Below are 20,952 nucleotides of genomic sequence, written 5' to 3' on the forward strand. Positions count from 1 at the left end.
AAATTAAAAACAAAAATTAGCATAAAAATTCTTTCTAAATAAAATTCAGCTAACAACTGTTCTGCCAAATTCAAGTCTCCGTGTCTTTATTTATTATATAGAAGTATAAGTATTATGTGACATCAGAACATCCTTGGGGTCACACATCTGCTATTACAATGTTTACATATAAACAATGTATCTTCCCCTGTACAGATCTGTAAATATCTTAAGGGGTGTAAGAAGCTGCATCTGTCCTCACCTATAGAGGTTTGAAATTATACCCCTCCTACCAGGTTCACATGGGGTGCAACAGGATGAACACAATGGGCGAAATGTAATAGGGTGCGTTTTTTTTCGTCAGAAAAAAAAACGCACCAAATCGCACCTTTAAAAATCGCGTTTTTCGCAGCAAATTCACATATGTAATGAGATGCGAATTTGCGGTAAAAAGGTGCGATATGGTGCGTTTTCGGGCAAATTTTAGTCATGTAAATGTGCGCATTTTCAAACATGCGATTTTGTGTTTTGAGCATAACCAGCCCCGGGCTGAAAGAGCCGGTCCTGGTTTCATAAAATCCCAGAAACAAGCAAGTCGGGGTTCTGTGTATTTTATAAAACCAGCACCAGGCTCAAGGGCCGGTCCTGGTTCCCAAAATACGGGGGACAAAATGAGTAGGGGTCCCCCGTATTTCAAGAACCAGCACCGGGCCCAACCAGCCAGCAGGGTAATGCCACAGCCGGGGGGAGACTTTTTATACAAGTCCCCCCAGCCAAAGCATTCACCCCCTGACCGGTCAGCATGGGCAGGGGTCCTGGGGAAGTGGGGACCCCCCCAAAGAAGGGGTCCCCCCCTCCAGAACTTACCTGCCCATGCTGAAGCCCGGGGCTGTCCTCGATGCCCCTGGGCGGTGGGCATCGAGCTGATACTGTTGTAAAAAAATAGATGAAAAACTATTATCTTATACCGTGGAACTATGAGTCCCAGCAAGCCTCCCCCGCATGCTGGGACTTGAGAACCACAAGTCCCAGCATGCGGGGCATTAAAGGGCCCGCTGGCACTTGTAGTTCCACAGTAAAAGAAATAGTTAAATAAACACACTGACACCCATTTAAAATAAACCTTTAATACATACAAAGCCCATACATACTGATACTTACCTATCTTGAGCCCGTAGGTAGGTCCCAGGGTCTTGATCCGGTGCCTTGTCCTGGTCCGGATCTATGTCGGCATTCTTCTCCATGTCGATGTCCGTGTCGTCGTTCGGTCCGGGGTCCGAAGAAATCCATGGGGGACCTGTGGAAGGAAATCCTACTCACCCAGGTCGTCCATGGAAGGTCTGAAGTCTTGATCTAACGTAATCCTGGACTTCTGTCACCTTCTGTGACACGCCGGCATCTCCATCAGCTCCCCGCATCGGACTGTCAGAGGCGCAGAGATGTTTCATCTTCCGCGCCTCTGCATAGAATGATTCTATTGGCCGCTAGGCGGCCAATCAGGACCCCTGCCCATGCTGACCGGTCAGGGGGTGAATGCTTTGGCCGGGGGGACTTGTATAAAAAGTCTCCCCCCCGGCTGTGGCATTACCCTGCTGGCTGGTTGGGCCCGGTGCTGGTTCTTGAAATACGGGGGACCCCTACTCATTTTGTCCCCCGTATTTTGGGAACCAGGACCGGCCCTTTAGCCTGGTGCTGGTTTTATAAAATACACAGAACCCCGACTTGCTTGTTTCTGTGATTTTATGAAACCAGGACCGGCTCTTTCCGCCCCGGGGCTGGTTATGATCAGGAGGGGGGTCCCCACACATTTTTTTTCCCATTTTTTATTTTTAACCCTTTTTTTTGGACAGAACCATGCAAAGATCTCAATGATCTGTGCATGGTTCTGTCAAACTCACCAGCCAGAACCTGGTCTAATTTTTTTTGCGATTTTTGGTAACCTTTACCAAAAATCGAACCCTATTACATGTGCGGGTTAGATGCTTTCCAATGGGAAAACATCTGGATGTGAATTGAAGTGTGACTAAAAATCGCCACTTCAATATGTGTGATTTCGCGGCAAAAAGTGAGATTTTTTGCCGCGATCCGCACCCTATAAAATATGCGATTTTCAGGAAATGCCCGAAAACGGCATATTTTGCGGAAAAAAACGCAAAAAAAAAATCGCCTGCTATTACATTTCACCCTCTTTTTTTCTTTCCCCCACTTCTGGCACATATGAGCATAGGTGGAAGATTACTGCCACATTGGGCACCGGCAAAGAGGGTTCATGGCCTAAAAAAAGTTGGCATGACTATGCCCGTCAATATGAATTAATCTGACAAATAAAATAATTGAGGGACCACGCTTCACAGTGGGGGAGGGGTGCAGCTTTAACACAGGAGGGGGAAATGGTGGAGGGCTTCCTCCCCAGCTGATGCCAGCTTCCAAGTTATCTATGGGAAGATGACACTGGACACTAAAGAGCAAAGACTCTGGCACAGTACCAAAGTATTTGCATTTAATATGTGGCGCCACCTTTCTAATGATATTATATGGAAAATGGCCCTGGCCACAACTATTCTCTGAAAGGGGGCAGCAGATCTGGGCACCACCAGCAGCCTGATACTAGGTAATTAGCACACCCCCCCCCCCCCCCCCCCCCCCATCAGATCACCACTGATCTGCATATGTGTGTGCTCCCATTCTGAGCATGTTGTGCAGGGGGGAGAGCAAACATCCCTTGAATAGTGCATAACATAATTAAGATTAATGACTTCTCATTCCATTTGTCTTTGGTCACATGACCAGCAAGTATGGGTATATGTAATAAAGTAAAAATAAATAAACTTAATGTGTACTTAACTGCATACAGAATGAAGCATAATAAATACTATGTTAAGTAATAAGGGACAATATGGTCCCACAAAATAATCCTTTAGACCACGTTTTTTAAGATAAAACACAGTTTTTAATTTAAGCAGGGACCCCACCGCTGACTTCCCATCCACCGCAGGGACCCCGCTGCTTCCCCAGCATTGCATGGACCCCGCTGCCCAGATCCCCGCACTGGCCAGGTACAAGGGGAGAGAGGGATCACTGTGGGGCCCCCAGATGTGTGGGGGCCCCAGGGTGACGGCCCCTGTTGCCCCATGTATAATCCACCACTTGGGCCTTTGTAGTGGAATTTGCATAACGATGTTTACAGGCCACCATCAATAGACAAAGTTGCATGTATATTTGCTTGTGGGATGCCGCAACCTCTAGAGGATGGATGCCAGGTTGCTTATTGTACATTGCTGTGCCTAAATGCTGTACCTTATCCTGATGATGGTCCATTGTGGGCCGAAACGTTACGTTACGTCGATGGTGGTATAACAGTTTCCCTGATGCCAATAAATACCTTTTGAGATTTTACAAAAATTGGTGAGTGCCCTTTTTCATCTCTTCTATACCTTGATGTTTGGTCATCAGTAGGAGCACCCCCCCTTACCGGATATCAAACAGAGTGCAGATTACCTGGAAAATTGTATATATATATATATATATATATATATATATATATATATATATATATATATATATATATATATATATAAACAAGGGGGGGGTACCCCAATCTGCGCCTTGATATCCTGGAGCAGCAACCCTGTTGGATCCCCTGTTAGACGGGAGCTGAAATTTAGAGATGAACAAAGAGAGGGTACAGAGTGCGCTTATGATATACTAATATGCATATCATGTAAAAGATATTTATTTATAACAGGTTTTACCAAAGCTTTGGACTTCAGAGCTAACACACCTACCTGGGACCATTGTAAATTCCTTTGTGTTTGTCTGAACCTTTAAGAAGCTACTGCTGGGCTGTTTAATCTGTTCCTGATTGTATGAAGGAATTCACTGTTTTGATGATCATCGATCTGTTTTGAATTTCATATTGGATTCTTATTTAACTAACTCCTAAGAAAGAGATGCTCCTACCTACCCTTATGGTTATATCCATATTGACATCTTACTAGTATCATTCATCTTGAAACTACTATTCGCCCCTGATGAAGTCACCTAGCTGATGAAACGCGTTGGGCCAGATTCATATGTTTTGATCACATGCTGTGAATGAACCACATACAGGATACGAACTGAATTGTATTTGTTTTTATCTTTTGTATACAAAATGTAATAAAGGTAAAACCTGTTATAAATAAATATCTTTTACATGATATGCATATTAGTATATCATAAGCGCACTCTGTACCCTCTCTTTGTTCATATATATATATATATATATATATATATATATATATATATATATATATGGCTTTCGCTCGATATGTATAACAGACCCAAGGGCCTGATTCAGATGCAGTGTTGCTGCATGTGGTTAACCATGTTTGATATCAGTGTTTGCATCCTCATCACACAACACACGGGGGTTGTGCGTCCTCATGCACCTGCTGGGCGTTCCCATATACATTGTGTTGTGATGTGGGGTTAGATTATATACTTTGAGAACACCTGACCCATTTTACCTGCTTTTTAGCTTGGATATACAAATACTCGTTCAGTGGGTCTGTGTGAGGAGAGTGCTAGAGTCACTCATAATTTTGGTTCTCTTCGTCACCAGTAATGGGTGATGGTGCATTTATTATTGCATTACTGTGTAATGGCATGCAAGATTATCATCAAGATGTTTATTACAGATGTCAGTATTAGTTTTGACCACTAGGTGTCCTCACCATGTCAAATATTTTTACGTGTAATATGATTGTTTTAGCACTCAGTTTTGCATCCTCTTCTTGGCCCTTATTCTGATCGGTGCGGCCGGATCCGAATATGCGGCCAGGACCGTGCGTGTGAAACCCCGCCTTCCATAGGATCGCCAACTCCGTCCGTACGCGGTAAGAAGCTGGCCGAACGGACCGCACGTGTATTTTTCATGGAATACGCCTCCTCCATCTCAGGGATCCTCCCCCATCATTCGATGGTCGCAGACCATCGAATGCAGGACCGAGTGGTCCACCAGCTCCCGCAACCTCAGACCACACGGACATTTTTCCGTGCAAAAGCAGAGATCTGGGCGGGCAGCTGACATCCGGCAATGTCATATGTCCGCCCCCTACACGTGCGTCACGGCCTCATTACCATACGTACGCCCAGAATTGCATGGGAATGTATGGGGCGTATGCATATGGTAATGATCCCAAATAGCCCTTCACGCCCCTCTCCACCCCCTGTTCGGAGTGTTTACATTTCATGCGGGATTTGGCCGTACGCCCCGCTCGCACATGCGCAGAGACGCCTCTGCACATGCGCAGACACAAAACATCGGCGGTACGAACGCACGCGGATATTACCGCACCAACCAGAATAAGGGCCCTAGTGTGCTAAACTTGGATGACTTAAAATTATTATTTGACAGTAAGCACTCATTAATTGTATATTTGGTACTTGTGTAATAGCACGGTGCCCGGCTACGCTACGTTCTCAGCGTAGGCTAAGCTACGCTGTGAGCATAGCCCAATGGCTGCCTAGCGTAATTAGCACAGTGACTCCGCGGCAGATCAACGGTTGCCTAGCGTAGTTAGCTTACTTAGCGTAGTGACTCCGCGGCAGCCCAGCTCTGTCCCCGGCATCCATGGCTCTGTCCCCGGCGTCCATGGCTCTGTCCCCGGCGTCCATGGCTCTGTCCCCGGCATCCATGTCTCTGTTCCCGGTGTTCATGGCTAGCCTAGTGAGCGCCTCTCACACAGCGCTGGTAACCGCCAGATCCCCTGCACTGGCGGACGCTGGCGGAGAGGGGATCATGCGGGTGCCGACGGAGAGGCTCTCCAGCTGTCTGAGACCCAGTTGCGCCTCAGACGCTCCTGCATCTCAGTAATTGTTGCAGCAGGGGTTAGGGAGTTAGGTAGCACATGTGTCTCCTGCACAAAGGGGGTTACATTTGAAACCTACACTATCCACATGAGCCCGAAGCATGGCAAGCGCAGCGAGCCACGCGAGGGGAGGTGTTATGCGTCCTCCCGACCTTTTCATACCCCCACTATCCACGTCAGCGCAGCGAGCCACCGACCCTGAAGCGTGGCTAGCGGACGCGGAATGCATGTAAAGTTATCAGCGTCCGCTCTCCACGCTTCGGCCGTGGTGGCTCACTGCGCTCGCCACACTTTACAAAGTCAACTTCACGCCAACATGGATAGTGGGGGTATGAAAAGGTCAGTAGGACGCGTAACGCGTTGATAGTGGGGGTGTTTCAGGAACACATTCACACCTGCCATATCATACTGTACATCTGAGACAGTAATGACGACATGTGTTAACTAGAGATGTGCGGGCTCGGATTCCTTAGATCCGAGCCAGCACGGACGTCATTAATCCGGGCCCGGATACGAGCAGCGGTCGGCGCTTCCCGCCTGACTCGAATCCGGGCGCACGGGCAAAACGTCATCGCCCGGCGTCGGATTCTCGCGAGATCAGGGAACCCTTAAATTCCGCAACCTCGCGCCGCCATCTTCACTCCAATCTCGGAGAAGGGTAGGGAAGGGTGTGCTGCTGCTGTGTGTGGTCTCTGCTGGGGCCCGTGCTGCTGTGTACTGCTCAGTGATCAAGACATCACCATTGCAAGGATGACTGGTACTGTGTTCTGTCTCTCCTTTGTGCTGGGGCCTGCCTCTGCTGAGTCTGCTCCTGTATAGTCAGTCACAGTGTGATAGTCCACTGGTGCTGCTAGTGCCACTGCCTGCCCTGCACTGCCTAGTGTCTGCTGCAGTCTGCTCTCTGCTGTTGCCACTGGCTAGTGCCTACCAGTACCTATTGCAGTATATAATTCCAGTGTGCTGTTGCCCCTGGCTACCAGTACCTATCACAGTATATAATTACAGTTTTCTGTTGCCACTGGCAGTGGCTACCAGTATTTTATTTATTGCAGTATATAATTCTAGTCTGCTGTTGCCACTGGCTACCAGTATTTATCGCAGCATATAATTCCAGTCTGCTGTTGCCTCTGGCTACCAGTATTATTTATCACAGTATATAAATCCAGTCTGCTGTTTCCACTGGCTACCAGTATTTATCGCAGTATATAATTCCAGTCTGTTGCCACTGGCTACCAGTATTTATTGCAGTATATAATTCCAATCTGCTGTTTCCACTGGCTACCAGTACTATCAGTCCAGGGGTGCCCACATGTGTGCTGTATCCATCCAGGGGTGCCCACATGTGTGCTGTATTTGTCCAGGGGTGCCCCCATGTGTCCTGTATCAGTCCTGGGGTGCCCGCATGTGTGCCGTATAATTCCAGGGGTGCCCCATGTGTCCCATATCAGACCAGGGGAGATGCCCTTTTTTTAATGAAATTAAAATTAAGGTGTTTTTTTTTTATTTTTTTACTGCAAGGGCTGTTAAATGCGCTGTAGTCCAGGGGTGAGCCAAGAGTGCTGTGTAATTCATGGGGTGTTGCTAAGTAAGGTGTGCTGCTCTTTTTTATAATTTCAAAGAATACACATTTTTATTTTTACTGCAGGAATTTGCCTGCCGTATAATTCCATGCCTGCCGCCATGTGTGCCGTAACAGTCCAGGGGTGCCGCCATCTGTGCCGTATAATTCCATGTGTGCTGTATCAGGTCAGGGGTGCCACCATCTGTGCCGTATAATTCCTGGGGTAAGCCAAGTCTGCCGTATAATTCATGGGGTGCTGCCAAGTGTGCTGTATTAGTCCAGGGGTGATGCTAAGCATGCCATATCAGTCCAGGGGTGATGCTAGGTGTGCCGTATCAGACTAGGGGGGATGCTAAGTGTGCCATATCAGTCCAGGGGTGATGCTAAATGTGCCGTATCAGTCCAGGGGTGATGCTACCTGTGCCATATCAGTCCAGGGGTAATTCTAGCTGTGCAGTATCAGCCTAGAGGGGATGCTAAGTGTGCCATATCAGTCTAGTATTTGTGCCGCACACTTGTGTGGCTTATAATAGTTATCCAGCTACCTCGGTGCAACCTTTTGCCCTAAAAACAATATTGTAAGGTGTGAGCTGTTCAGAATAGACTGTAAATGAGTGGAAATGAATGTTATTGAGGTTAATATAGCGTAGGAGCAAAAAAAAAAAAAATTATGCGATTTTAGCAGTTTTTATGCCTTTTTAACAAAAAAATCAGAACCCAAAACCCAAGAAATCCAAACACAAAACACTTAGGAGGTGTTTTGGCAAAACCCATTAGAACCCAAAACCTCAAGGTAATCAGAACCCAAAACCCAAAACCCGAAAAGTGGCCGGTGCACATCTCTAGTGTTAACTGGTAACTGGATTTTAGTTAATAATAATAATAATAAGAAGAAGAAGAAGAAGAAGAAGAAGAAGAAGAAGGAGAAGAAGAAAAAGAAGAAGAAAAATAATAATAAGAAGAAAGCAACTTAACAAAGTACAATAATTAAGAAGTGTCAGAAATAATGCATAATTGAAGAAGAAAAAGGACAATGACAATGCAGAAAATGATTTCCGGAGGATATGTTCTTGATATGAATCTTGATTACAAATGTGAATAATTTGTATAACCGGGCGATGTGCAATACGTGTCCCACTTCTGATTGCAGCCCCGCTCACTTCCGCTTCCCGTATTCAGCGTCCTGGCAGCGTAATGCTCCTTGACACGCCCTTTTTTGATATTTAAATCCCACCAGCCACGGGAAACATTATGCTTCTGATGAAGGACCCAAAGGTTCGAAATGCATTAAGCAGGTGTTCCCGTGGCTGGTAGAATCATCCTTTGGAGCTTTTTGGAGGATCCTGGAATCTACACCACTCCATTTCATCCCGATGAGTAAGGTTTCCGGAGCCTGAAGATCGGTGAAGAAAGGTCTGGGTGTAACCTCCCACATGTTATCACCGGCTGGTGATTATATGCTGTTTTTTAACCTGGAAATTGTGAGTGCATAATAAATTGTTATCCCCTTTCAGAAAAAGGTGTTGCAGTATTCTTCTTTCTGTTTTAGAATATACAGAAACCAAAAAACCTCCACCATCCATCACTTATTGGAGATTTGGGACCCTTCCTGTTGATTTACTCTCGGTTGGTCCAATTTAAGAACTACCTCTACTATTATTGAGGACACTTACCTTGTATATAGTGTAAGTTTTTTAGTATTTTTGAGTATTGATACCTGTTGTATTTGTATTCTATGTATTTGGAAGGTGGGTGAACCTTCCTTTGTCAATACTAGCAGCTCCCAGACATCAGCGCAAAGAAGTACCAACCTCTTGTTCAGAAATAATGCAGTCACTTCACCTCTCACTGACTAGGGTAACTGCGTAACGCTGACTGACTACGCAGGCCGCGGGAACACTACGCTGAATCTGACTGGGTTGCTGACTATGCCAGCCACGCTGATTCTGACAGGGACGCTACGCTAACTACGTAACGAGCTCCGTGCTATTACACTAGTACCGTATATTTTTCTAGATTTGTGTTCTTATGAACTTTCTTTGCATGCCCCCTCACAGCTTGAAAAAGAAAGGGTGTGAGAACCAACTAGAGTTGGGACTCAAGGGCGCTTGTACTGAGTGATCTCCTAGCAGCTGGTGAAAAACAGGTTAGTTACTCCTGTGAGTGGTGTACAGAAAAAAACAAACAAAGAAAAAGCAGCGCTGTACCTTTAAAAAAAAATTTTCACAATATATTCCACAATATTGGATGATCTTTACAATAAATTTATTAGCAATAAAAATAGACTAGAGGTAAAAATTCAATTCATAAAAACAATGACAATTAATCCCACTTCCACATTTAGCAGCACTTATAGGGATAGTCCGTTCCTATTAATGCCAAACAGTACTGATTGTGATATGATAATTACCACTCCTGATGTGTCAGTCTCATTTGGTAAATGGTAGGGTCCATAGGTCCAAGTGGTCGGCCCAGAGATGGCACAAATTACCGGTCCACTGGAAAGATGTTGAGGTCCCAATTAACCATAGAGAAATGGAGGGTTTGAAGAAAGATTGTGGGTGACCCTTTAGATGTCAAGCAGGGTCACTGCTGATGATTGTATCCTGTAGGCTGGTTCGGACTGTAATCCTGGTTCAAGTGGTGGAAAGTGGGGCTGGCACGTACTAACGCGTTTCGCTGCGCCTGGCAGCTTTATCAAAGCTTTGGTAGCAAGCAGTTCTGACAAGGGGTATCCTCTTAGCCTAAATCGATCAATCATGCCATCCATTTGTGTAGAGGCAATTAACGGGTCAGAGACTATGCATCTGATCCTTAGCAGTTGCGAGTAAGGAAGGCCTCTGACTGTGGCCCTAGGATGACAACTATCGAATGCTAGCAGGTTATTTCTATCTGTCGGTTTAGAAAATAGACAGGTGGACAGTTTTCCATCCTCTAATTTGACAGATACATCAAGAAAGTGAATTTCACTATTGCTGTGGGTGTAGGTGAATTTAATCGGGCAATCCCCACTATTATGTGTGTCGATGTATGCTACTAGATCTTCAGGGGGACCTTGCCAGAAAACCAGAAGGTCATCTATGTAGTGTTGGTATCCTATTATTCTTCCAGCTATCATCGGATTATCGAAAAACATTGATTGTTCGAATTCAAACATAAAGACGTTGGCATATGAGGGGGCCACTGCCGCCCCCATAGCCACGCCCACTAGTTGTAGGAAAAATGTATCACCATACACAAAAATTTTTTTTGAAAGAACCATCGACATCAATTGTAAAATCAGATTAACATCTGGGCCCTCATATGCAGTATTTTCTGTCAAGAACCTTCTCAATGCTGTCAATCCAAGTGAATGTGGGATAGAAGTATATAATGCACTGACATCGATGGTAAATATCGAAGTGTCAGGGCCCAACACAGGCATCTCCAACAATCTCTTGAGTAAGTTGGTTGTATCTAGCAAATATTGCGGATGTAAGGTTGTAACACACTATCAATATAGATGGACACAGGTTGCATTAATGATCCCCTGGCTGCCCAAAGCACACTGCCCAAAAAAGCTATACAGCGTAAATCACCAAAGCTGGGTTATAAGTACCAAGTTGTGGCCAAACCCCTTCTATAACATGATTGGTCACTTGTTCTGTTATAAACCTTGAGCGATCGTTCACCGGCAACGCCCTCTGACGAAGTTTTAATACGAAACGCGTTAGCGCGGAGCCAGGTGACGATCGCTCTCCTTACCGGGCATCCCCCTACTACCCGCTGTCCCTGTGTTGGGTTCCCGAGACGCCGAGTCCACGTGGAGTGACCAGCGTTCCTTGCTGTGGCTTCCCCCAGAGCTCCGGAGGCGGTAGGAGTGATTGCCTGGATTGTATATATAATATTGTGTGGTAGCCAGCCCACAGCAGTGTGTCCTTTGGTACGAGCACTATATTGGCTGCAACCTTGGAGCTTTTTATTGCCCATTAAAATATTGTGGTTTTACACTATGGAGCGCTCCTCCTATGTTCTATTTTGACAGATCTTCCCCCGTTCCTTAAATCCTGGGAACTAATTTGGAGTGAGCAGCAGTCTGGAAAGAGGACTTGGTGTTTTCCTTCCTTCCTTCTGAAACTCTTGAAGTGTTTGCAAGCTGGTTGGACTCAATCTAGCGCTAATTTTACCAGTGTTCTTTTGCATATATATATATATATATATATATATATATATATATATATATATATATATATATATATATATATATCCATGTGGTGGTGTTGCCCATAGCAACCATTCAGATTCTGTCCATCATTTCTCTATTAAATCCTAGAAAATCCCAGACAGTGTCTGATTGGTTGCTAAGGGCAACATCAACTCTTTTCATTTCTCACTTGGCTAAATTTGTTAAGATGGGAGTTTTATTGAATTGAATACAGGATGTTGCCCATGGCAACCAATCAAATTCTATTATCTCCTAGGACAGGGGTGGGGAACCTCCGGCCCGTGGGCCGGATACGGCCGCCGCAGCCAGGTGATGCACTGCCCGATCGCCCGGCGAGATAAGGGGGAGAGCTGTGGAGATGCGCTGGCCAATCACTGCAACCTGTAGTGGCGACGTGCCTGCCAATCACTGCGGGCGGTAGGGACTTCCATCCTCCTGCAAGTGCTGTGATGCGCCCGCCATGCACTGCATGGGCGGGAGCATTGCGAGAGGATGAAGTCCATCAGCCGCAGCAGCAGCAGCCGCCATTACCCTGTGCAGCCGGAGCTACAGTATTAACTGTAAAAAAAGGTAACTGCTGCTCCCGGCTCATCACTTTCCCTATCTGCCAACCACCCAGCCTCACTCATGCCGACCTCCCTTCCCCACTGACTGACAGATACAGAGGTTGTCATTTATTCATAAAAAGTGACAGTGTGGAGGAAGGGGGGGGTGTCACCCCCAAACAGGGTTCTGTGATTATGTCTGATTATCAGACATAATCACATAAACCTGTTTGGGGGTGATACCCCCCCTTCCTCCACACTGTCACTTTTTATGAATAAATGACAACCCCTGGATCTGTCTGTCATCCATATCACCCTCACACTGCTGTGCATTAATTAGCAGGCAATGCCCACATGTAAATGCCGCTTCCCGTGTGTACAATGCCCACATGTATATGCCGCTGCCCCTGATGCCGCTGCCCCTGTGTATAATGCCCACATGTATATGCCACTGCCCGTATGTATAATGCCCGCACGTATATGCCACTGCCAATGTGTATAATGCCCACATGTAAATGCCGCTGTCTGTGTGTATAATGCCCACATGTATATGCCGCTGCCCCTGTGTATAATGCCCGCACGTATATGCCACTGCCAATGTGTATAATGCCCACATGTAAATGCCGCTGTCTGTGTGTACAATGCCCACATGTATATGCCGCTGCCCCTGTGTATAATGCCCACATGTAAATGCCGCTGCCCCTGTGTATAATGCCCACATGTATATGCCGCTGCCCCTGTGTATAATGCCCACATGTATATGCCGCTGCCCCTGTGTATAATGCCCACACGTATATGCCGCTGCCCTGTGTATAATACCCGCATGAATTCATTGATAATTTTTATATGGCCCCCGAAGGATTTTATAAATATCCAAATGGCCCTTGGTAGAAAAAAGGTTGGTACTTGTGGAGTATCACGGCTCCCACGATGGCCATCGCACGGGAAAAAATCGCATGCGATTTTTAACAGAAAAGCATCCAAATGCATTGATATTAGTATCAAACATGTTCAATGGCCCCCAAATGGCAGTTTTGAGGCTGTACCACCCCCACTATCAACGCGAACCCGAAGCGTGGCGAGCGCAGCGAGCCCGCGAGGGGCGGCGGTACGCGTCCTACGACCTTTTCATACCCCCACTATCCACGTCGGCGTGGATTTGAGAATAGAAAGTGTGGTGAGCGCAGCGAGCCACCGAGCCCGAAGCGTGGCGCGCGCAGCGAGCCCCGCGAGGTGACGTGGATACCTTAACAGGTATCCGCGTCCCCTCGTGGTCTTCACAGGTATCCGCATCCCCTCGTGGGGCTCGCTGCGCTCGCCACGCTTCGGGCTCGGTGGCTCGCTGCGCTCGCCACACTTTCTATTGTCAACTCCACGCTGACGTGGATAGTGGGGGTATGAAAAGGTCGTAGGACGCGTATCGCCGCCCCTCGCCACGCTTCGGGTTCGCGTTGATAGTGGGGGTGGTACAGCCTCAAAAATGACATTTGGGGGCCATTGAACATGTTTGATACTAATTTCAATGCATTTGGATGCTTTTCTGTTAAAAAACGCATGCGATCGCATGTGATTTTGTCAAAAACTTTAAAACGGCAAAAATCACATCCCATCGCATGCCATCACATGCCACTATATATGGCATGCGATGGCATGTGATGGGAGTCGTGATAATCCACAAGTACCAAAAGGTTCCCCACCCCTGTCCTAGAAGGTGCTAAATAAGAAGTAGAATCCCATCTTCTATAGAACGCCCATCTTAGTAAATAAGCCCACTGTCCGTGGCTTACCGCATGTTAGCGTGACCACTAACCATTGGTTGTTGCCATCGGTGGCAGATATCCAATATTATTCACCAGATGATGAGAGGCTCAGTGGTAATGAGGCAATGGGCCACATGCACTAAACGCCAAAAGTCATAAAATGGAGAGTGATAAACAGCCAGCCAATCAGCTCCTACCTGACATGTCACAGACTGGGTTTAAAAAAATGTCAGGCAGGAGCTGATTGGCTGGTTGTTTATCACTCTCAGTTTTATCACTTTTGAAGCTTAGTGCATCTGGCCCAATGTCTACTTCCCCTTCCACCAGCGCCCGGCCCTGCCACCATCGTTGTCCACTTAGGTGTATAATTTACTAAAGGGTGAGTTTCTAATAGTGTAGTTGCCCATAGTAACAAATTAGATTCTACTTATCATTTATCCTGCACCTTCTAGGTAATAATAGAATCTGATTGGTTGCTATGGGCAACAGCTCACACTTTTAAGAGCTCACATCTCTACCTGTTCCTAGTTAATGATGGCCATTGATGTAAATGAGGGGTTTATCCATTGATGTAGAGCATCGATGGTGAGCCAATCAATGGCACCACTAACCGTTAGTCTCTGCCAGCTGCAAGAGTCAAAATCTTAATCTGTAAATGTGCAAACTTTGAGAGAGTCATAATAAAATATAATAGCCGCCAGCAGGTGTCACAAGCGGAATCGGAACATCTGTCAGAATGAACTTAGGTCTACAGTCATTAGGTCGACCCCATTAGGTCGACTGGCAGGAAGGTCGACCTGATTTAAGGTCGACATGGGCCAAGGTCGACATGACTTAAGGTGGAATTTGCATAAAGGTCGACATGAGGAAGGTCGACTGGTCATAAGGTCGACATGGGTTTTTCACTGTTTTTTTTATCCGAATGTCGACACAGTCGACATGGACACAGTTGGCAATGAGAATCGGACCCTCGCTTCGCTCGCGATGCTTCGGGCACGGTGGCTCGCTTCGCTCGCCACAGCTTTAATAACCTCCTCCACGCCCTAGTGGATGGTAGGGCATGAAATACCGCCTGTCGGCACATGTCGGCTCAAAAAACAGTGAAAAACCCCATGTCGACCTTATGACCAGTCGACCTTCCTCATGTTGACCTTTATGCAAATTCGACCTTAAGTCATGTCGACCTTGGCCCATGTCGACATTAAGTCAGGTCGACCTTGCTGCCAGTCGACCTAGTGGGGTCGACCTAATGACTGTAGACCTAAGTTCATTCTAATAGATGACCGCTTCCCGTCACAAGCAGGGCAGGACTGGCAATCTGGCACTTCTGGCAAATGCCTGAAGGGCCGATGGCCTTGTGGGCCGATTTTGTGCATCCTTTGCTTGGCGCTTTCAGCCCTGCGCCCTGGGCATCACTGTGCTGAGTGCCGCGTAGTTTGCATATTGACGTCATGACGCTGCAGCTGAGACCAGACCTGAGCTGCCGGCACGGGTGGGGGGAGCTGAGGGGCCGGCCATGTGACTACGACGTCCACATCATTAATTTCCCAATAGCGGGAGAAGCTGAACAGCGCCACGCGCCGGGGTCGGCACTATCTTAGCAGCAGAGCAGCCAGTCATCACGTGTGTCGGACAAGGTCAATTTTCACCCAGCCAGCAGGAATAATTGCCATGGTTATTGCTTATTACTGTGCCTTTAAGTAGATGTAGTAGTTTACCTACTGTATATCTGTATATGTAATTTATATATTACATGGCTTTTCTGACTACCAATATTATTTTGTAACTCTTAATTTAAAATATTCCCTTTGGAGTGACCACATCATTTTCTAATATATATATAGAAACTATTGCAACCAATATATTAGATTGTTGATATTGTCAGATAGTAATGTGTGGGTTTTGAGGAAAAAGTCAAAAGCCAGTGGGCTTGTGTGTCCACAGCAGATGGGCCTGTTTGGTAAAAATGCCAGGGCCGATTTTAGGTCCTAATCCGGCCCTGGTCACAAGCAAATCGCAGCCGCAGATTTACTAAAGCCAAACCAATCAATCAGAATCGTTCTCTATTGCCTCCTAGTAAAATGGAAGAATTAGTGGTTGCTATGGGCAACACCACTGCATTGTGTTTTAGAAGCTTTAGTAAATCTACACCTCCAACTTAAGGGTAAATGTACTAAGCAGTGAAAAGAGTGGAGGAGTGAGCCAGTGGAGAAGTTGCCCATGGCAACCAGTAATGCTGTGTACACACGGGGGAGATAGGTGCTATAATCGCTGGGAATATGGTCGCAGGCGACCATATTGCCAGTGATTGGGAGTGTGCCCCGGCGATAAATCGCCGGGTGCGCGCTCCCGTTTTCTGCCCCATTGTAATCGCTGGTCGCAGGAGCTTGCTCCTGCGACCAGCTAATTACCTCTGCGGCACCCCCAGCAGAGGTTCGTTTTCAACAGCGACCATCTCTGGTCGCTTGTTGAAAAAGAGACACTGAGCAATATATTGCTCAGCAATATATTGCAAGCAATATATTGCTAGCAATATATCTCCCCCCGTGTGTATGCACCTTTACATTTATTATTTGCATACTATAAAAGTATTACTGCTTAGTACATCTACCCCGTAAACAGTTTAATAATTTGCTTATAACTAAATGTTCCTTTTTATATTAGTATTGTTGCCTTATAGATTTCATGTTTTTTTTTTTTTCATGTATTAAAAACATATTCCTTCTGCGTTCCTTTATATCCTCTTTCTAACTCCTATCCTGTGTAGCTGATTTACTGAGTGGCTGTGGAGCCTTGTCACACCTGTTCCCAATGCACTAGGTGATTACCAATTGGCTCCTGAGTTCTTAGGAGGGATATAAGGGACTTGGCTTAGTTGTGTGTTATGTTTGAGGCACCTGCAGGTATAGTGGGTTATGGTGGGAGTGGCATGAAGTGGGGTATGTGTGTGGGGTATGTGTGTGGGGTATGTGTGTGGGGTATGTGTGTGGGGTATGTGTGTGGGGTATGTGTGTGGGGCAGTTTATCAGACCAGTAATACTAGTCACTGCTTTTCCAATGTCGTTGTTGAAGCTTTGTAGTTTAGAGATGGTCTGGGGGAGATGTACTAAACTTTGGTAAGAGGTTTAGAGTATTTTGCTAAGCCTTGGAGATCTTCTGCTACAGACAGAGCTTAAATGGCAGTTAGGAGCTACATGTGGCTGATGCTTTCTCTTCACCGCTCTATCACTCCAAGGCCTTGCTTTTTGTTTGGCTTAAGATGTTAAAGGGGGGAATCCTTAATTATCAAATGACCATATTAAGCATGTGTAAAGCTGGCCATACACCTACAGATTGATTGTCAGATCGGGCTGGTTGGAACAAAAACCTGGTAATAGCTGAATTACAGTTTCTGGCAGCTTTTCAGCATTTCAAAGCAAATGGTCAACTGTCATTTACACTCATCTATTACCAGGTTTTTGTTCCAACCAGTCCAATCTGACAATTGATCTGTAGATGTATGGCCAGCTTAACACTTACCTTCCCCCACCTCCCCCCCCCCCCCCCTTTTTTTTTTATCTACTAAGCAAGGTGTGTGTAAAATATATATTGTAGTAGTCCTTTTTATATATCATTGCGTGATAATGTTAACTTCTACCTGCCTACCTGAGTAAATGCTGTTTCTGGACTTCCCTGGTAATGTAGGATTGCCATCACCTGTGGTGACCTTTCTGATCAATTACCTAGCTCCCCACAGGTGCTGGCAATCCAACATTACCAGTGAAGTCCAGGAGAGCATTGTGTCCCTCATGGAGAGGGTCTGGTAGGTTGGTATGTGTTACTTAATGTGATAAGTTTGGCATCCTAGTTCATACTGTATGTGTTTAATGTACAGTAGTATGTGTTAATACTTTAGCTTGACAACTCTGCATGAGATAAATGTAACTTGTGAGTCTGGTACCTACAGTATTTTAAATCCGGTTTTGAGTTGGAATTGCCTGTATCAGAAGTATAGAAAATGCTGTTTGCAGGGTTGCACTGACTTCACGCTGCACATCCAGATTGGGGTACTCGTTTGGGATGTTCTAGATTAATTTTAAGTGGACAACTCGTCAAGGTCTTATCATAAAGAACTGTAGAAGCTTTAGCTTAATATCAACTGTTGCTCTATAATACAGAAAGTACATAGGATTGCTAAACCGTATTCTATATATATATATATATATGTCAGACCATAGCCCCCTTGTATGAAACTCCTTTTTTTTATCAATGATAGTTCACCCAGTCCTCATGATCAAACTACTCCATGTGTTAGAGGGCATATATACATACTGTTTAATGCCCGCTCAGGGTTTTGGGGTGTATTCTGAAGCAATCAGCCCCAGGAGACCGGTTTATGTGTGACAATAATCCTGTACTGTATGTCGTTTCAGTCATGGGTGATACGACTGCCCTGCTGCTATGTTCTCTGCTGGTCGTCCTATGTGGTGAGTGACCAACCTTATCTTCTGTATTCACTGACTGTCTATGCCCTGTACCTGGGGTAGCAAACTCCAGTCCTCGAAAGCTACCAACAGTTAATGTTTTCCATGTCTCCTCACAGAGGGGTAGATTTATGTACCGGCGATCAGGGAGATATGTGCTATCCCCGTGCGTTATGACAGGGGATAGCACTTCCTCCTGATCTGTCTAGCGTGCAGTGGTGTGGGGCAGGAGGCATAGCGCAGGGACGATATTTCGTACTGCACGCCTGTCTCCTGACTAATTTAGGAATGGTCAGCTTCGCTGACCATTCCACCCCCTGCAGCTATCGTTAGCTGCAGGTGGAGATGCCCTATGCACACAGCAGGGACAGCGCTGTCCCTGCTGCTGGCTCTGAGCTGCGCTGGAGATCCCGCGCATGTGCAGTGAGCCGGCCAGGGGGGAAGGAGACGGCGCATCAGTGTTAACTGATGCGCTTGCGCGGTCTCCAGGAGGGGACATCGCCGGAGGGAGGGGGGGTAGAATGTCAACATTCTGAATAAATGTTAATAGATCACAACCCCTATCTGCCAATAATAGATTGTGGCTTTCATCTACAAGTGCCCATTTATTCCCATAATAAAATTGTGACGTGAAAAAAGCAGAAGCAGATAACACTTTATCTGTTTCAATCAGCTGGTAACTGTCAGTCAAGTTATGGTATGTGCTTTGCAGTTAGGAGCTGACTGGCTGCATTATCCTCCCCTTCCACTTTATCACTTCACCAGGCTTAATACCTCTGCCCCGTTATCTGCATGCAACATGTAAGGAAAATTACAGTAGGCAACTTCCAGAGTCTGTTACTGTCAGTAGCGCACGCAGGGGGGGTTTCTGAGTACCTAGAAACCCCCCCTAAGGGCCCTAGAGTGAAAGCTGAGGGTCCCCTCTTTCCATGGGTACAAGAATTTTAGAAATCGGCCCTGGGGAACCGGAGATATCTGACTTCAAAGCAGTGGTCCCCAACCAAGCCTGTTGATTGCTCTTTCCAGTCAGATATTTCAGGTTCTGTCTGACAGAGTTTTTCTGAGGATATATTCCAAAAGCTGGAACTCTCCCCCTTTGATGGACACTAGTTGCTTGTCTCTACTGTGCCCACAACCAGTGATATCAGCCTTCCAGCAGCTGGTTACTGCTCCAGTTCCACACACTTGGTATGTAGTTTCATTTACTCGTTGGCAGATTGCTCTGCCTACTGAAATCTGATCCCCTAGTCCCCAATACCATATGGTAGGTGGGATTCTCTAGTTTTTAATTCCATTAAAAGCTAAGAAATCTAGTTCCGGAAACTATAGATATCTGCAGTCAAGCAAGCTATCCTCCCACCAGAAAAGTATGAATAATAAGCCCACTCCACTATACACCCCTCCTCTGCATATTAATCATCCTCTACCACCCTGGAAGTTATGGATCAGGGCCCCTTCATTCAGCCCAATGCCCCCTTATCCCACCATCTGTGCAGTAAAGGGGAAATTGGTGGAAATTACTGATCCAGGCCCTACATGCTGAGCGGTTGATATAATACCCCCTACCACCCGCGGGACATCAATGCTTCCGCTCATAGAACCCCCACCCCTACCGGTGGAGGATAGGTAGGGGCCCCAAAACATTGCTATGCCCAGGGGTCTACACTGCTGTTATGTGTGTGTGTGTGTGTGTGTGTGTGTGTGTGTGTGTGTAAAAAAGAATTCAAGAACCCGGCGACTGAGTGGACAAGGATATGAAAAATTTATTTTCACATATAAGACATATATAAAACGTACACAATATCTAAAAAAAGGGGGGGGATGTATCACTATGGGACGATAGGGAACAATGTGTATGGTAACACAATAGAAAAAAGATGACACAATAAAAAAGCTTATTGACTATGTAGGTAAAAAACTATAGCGTTAAAAACCACATAAAAGTCATAAGAAAAGATGCAATGAGGTTCCGTAAAACAAGTGTTATAAAAAATTGATATAAAAAGAGGCTTAACTTAATGCAATGAGGTAGGATTTCAGAAGCTGCCCAACATGTTTCGTCGCAAAAGGACTTCCTCAGGGGGTGGAGACAAACTGATATGGAGCAGGTATTTATGCTAGAGCAGACTGACATCACTTCCTGTTTATCAATAATGCAGGTAAGCCTATATCACAGTATGGGTGACAACCACCTGTTACAGATACACTGGGGGTGCTTGGAGGTGGATAGTGTAGGTGGCCAGTGTGTGCGATTGCACATTATATTTAAAAAACGCTGTGTTTAGGGCTAATAATCCTCAGAGATGCGGAGGTGTGTGGCGCGACGTCACTTCCGCCCCGCATCCGCCGTATATATATTTATATACATTTGGTCTATCTATAATACTTTAACTGACCCGGCGCATATAATGGGTCACCTAAGTGCCCATCTGTGCTTTGTTCCGCCCCTCTCTGGAAACCCCCTTCTGAAAATCCTGCGTTTGCCCCTGACTGTGGGCATCTAGTGGTATATGGGGATTCCTGTATATAAAAAAAAATACATCCCTCCCCTACTTGCACACAAAATTTTTGTAATTAAGCAAATATTC

The 20,952-nt window shown here is 45.9% G+C and overlaps 1 protein-coding gene across 1 annotated transcript in view; it reads left to right on the plus strand.

Moving 5' to 3' along the window:
• The window catches only part of LOC146042452 (IgGFc-binding protein-like), a 38,892-nt gene that overhangs the window by 773 nt on the left and 17,167 nt on the right, over positions 1 to 20,952 (plus strand). Inside the window, exon 2 of the mRNA XM_083162443.1 lies at positions 18,314 to 18,367. Within this exon, the coding sequence (XP_083018569.1) occupies positions 18,314 to 18,367 (54 nt within the window). The remainder of the gene's footprint in view (positions 1 to 18,313; positions 18,368 to 20,952) is intronic.

This window comes from Crinia signifera, chromosome 19, assembly GCF_055691185.1.
Source record: "Crinia signifera chromosome 19, ASM5569118v1, whole genome shotgun sequence".
Lineage (NCBI taxonomy): Eukaryota > Metazoa > Chordata > Amphibia > Anura > Myobatrachidae > Crinia > Crinia signifera.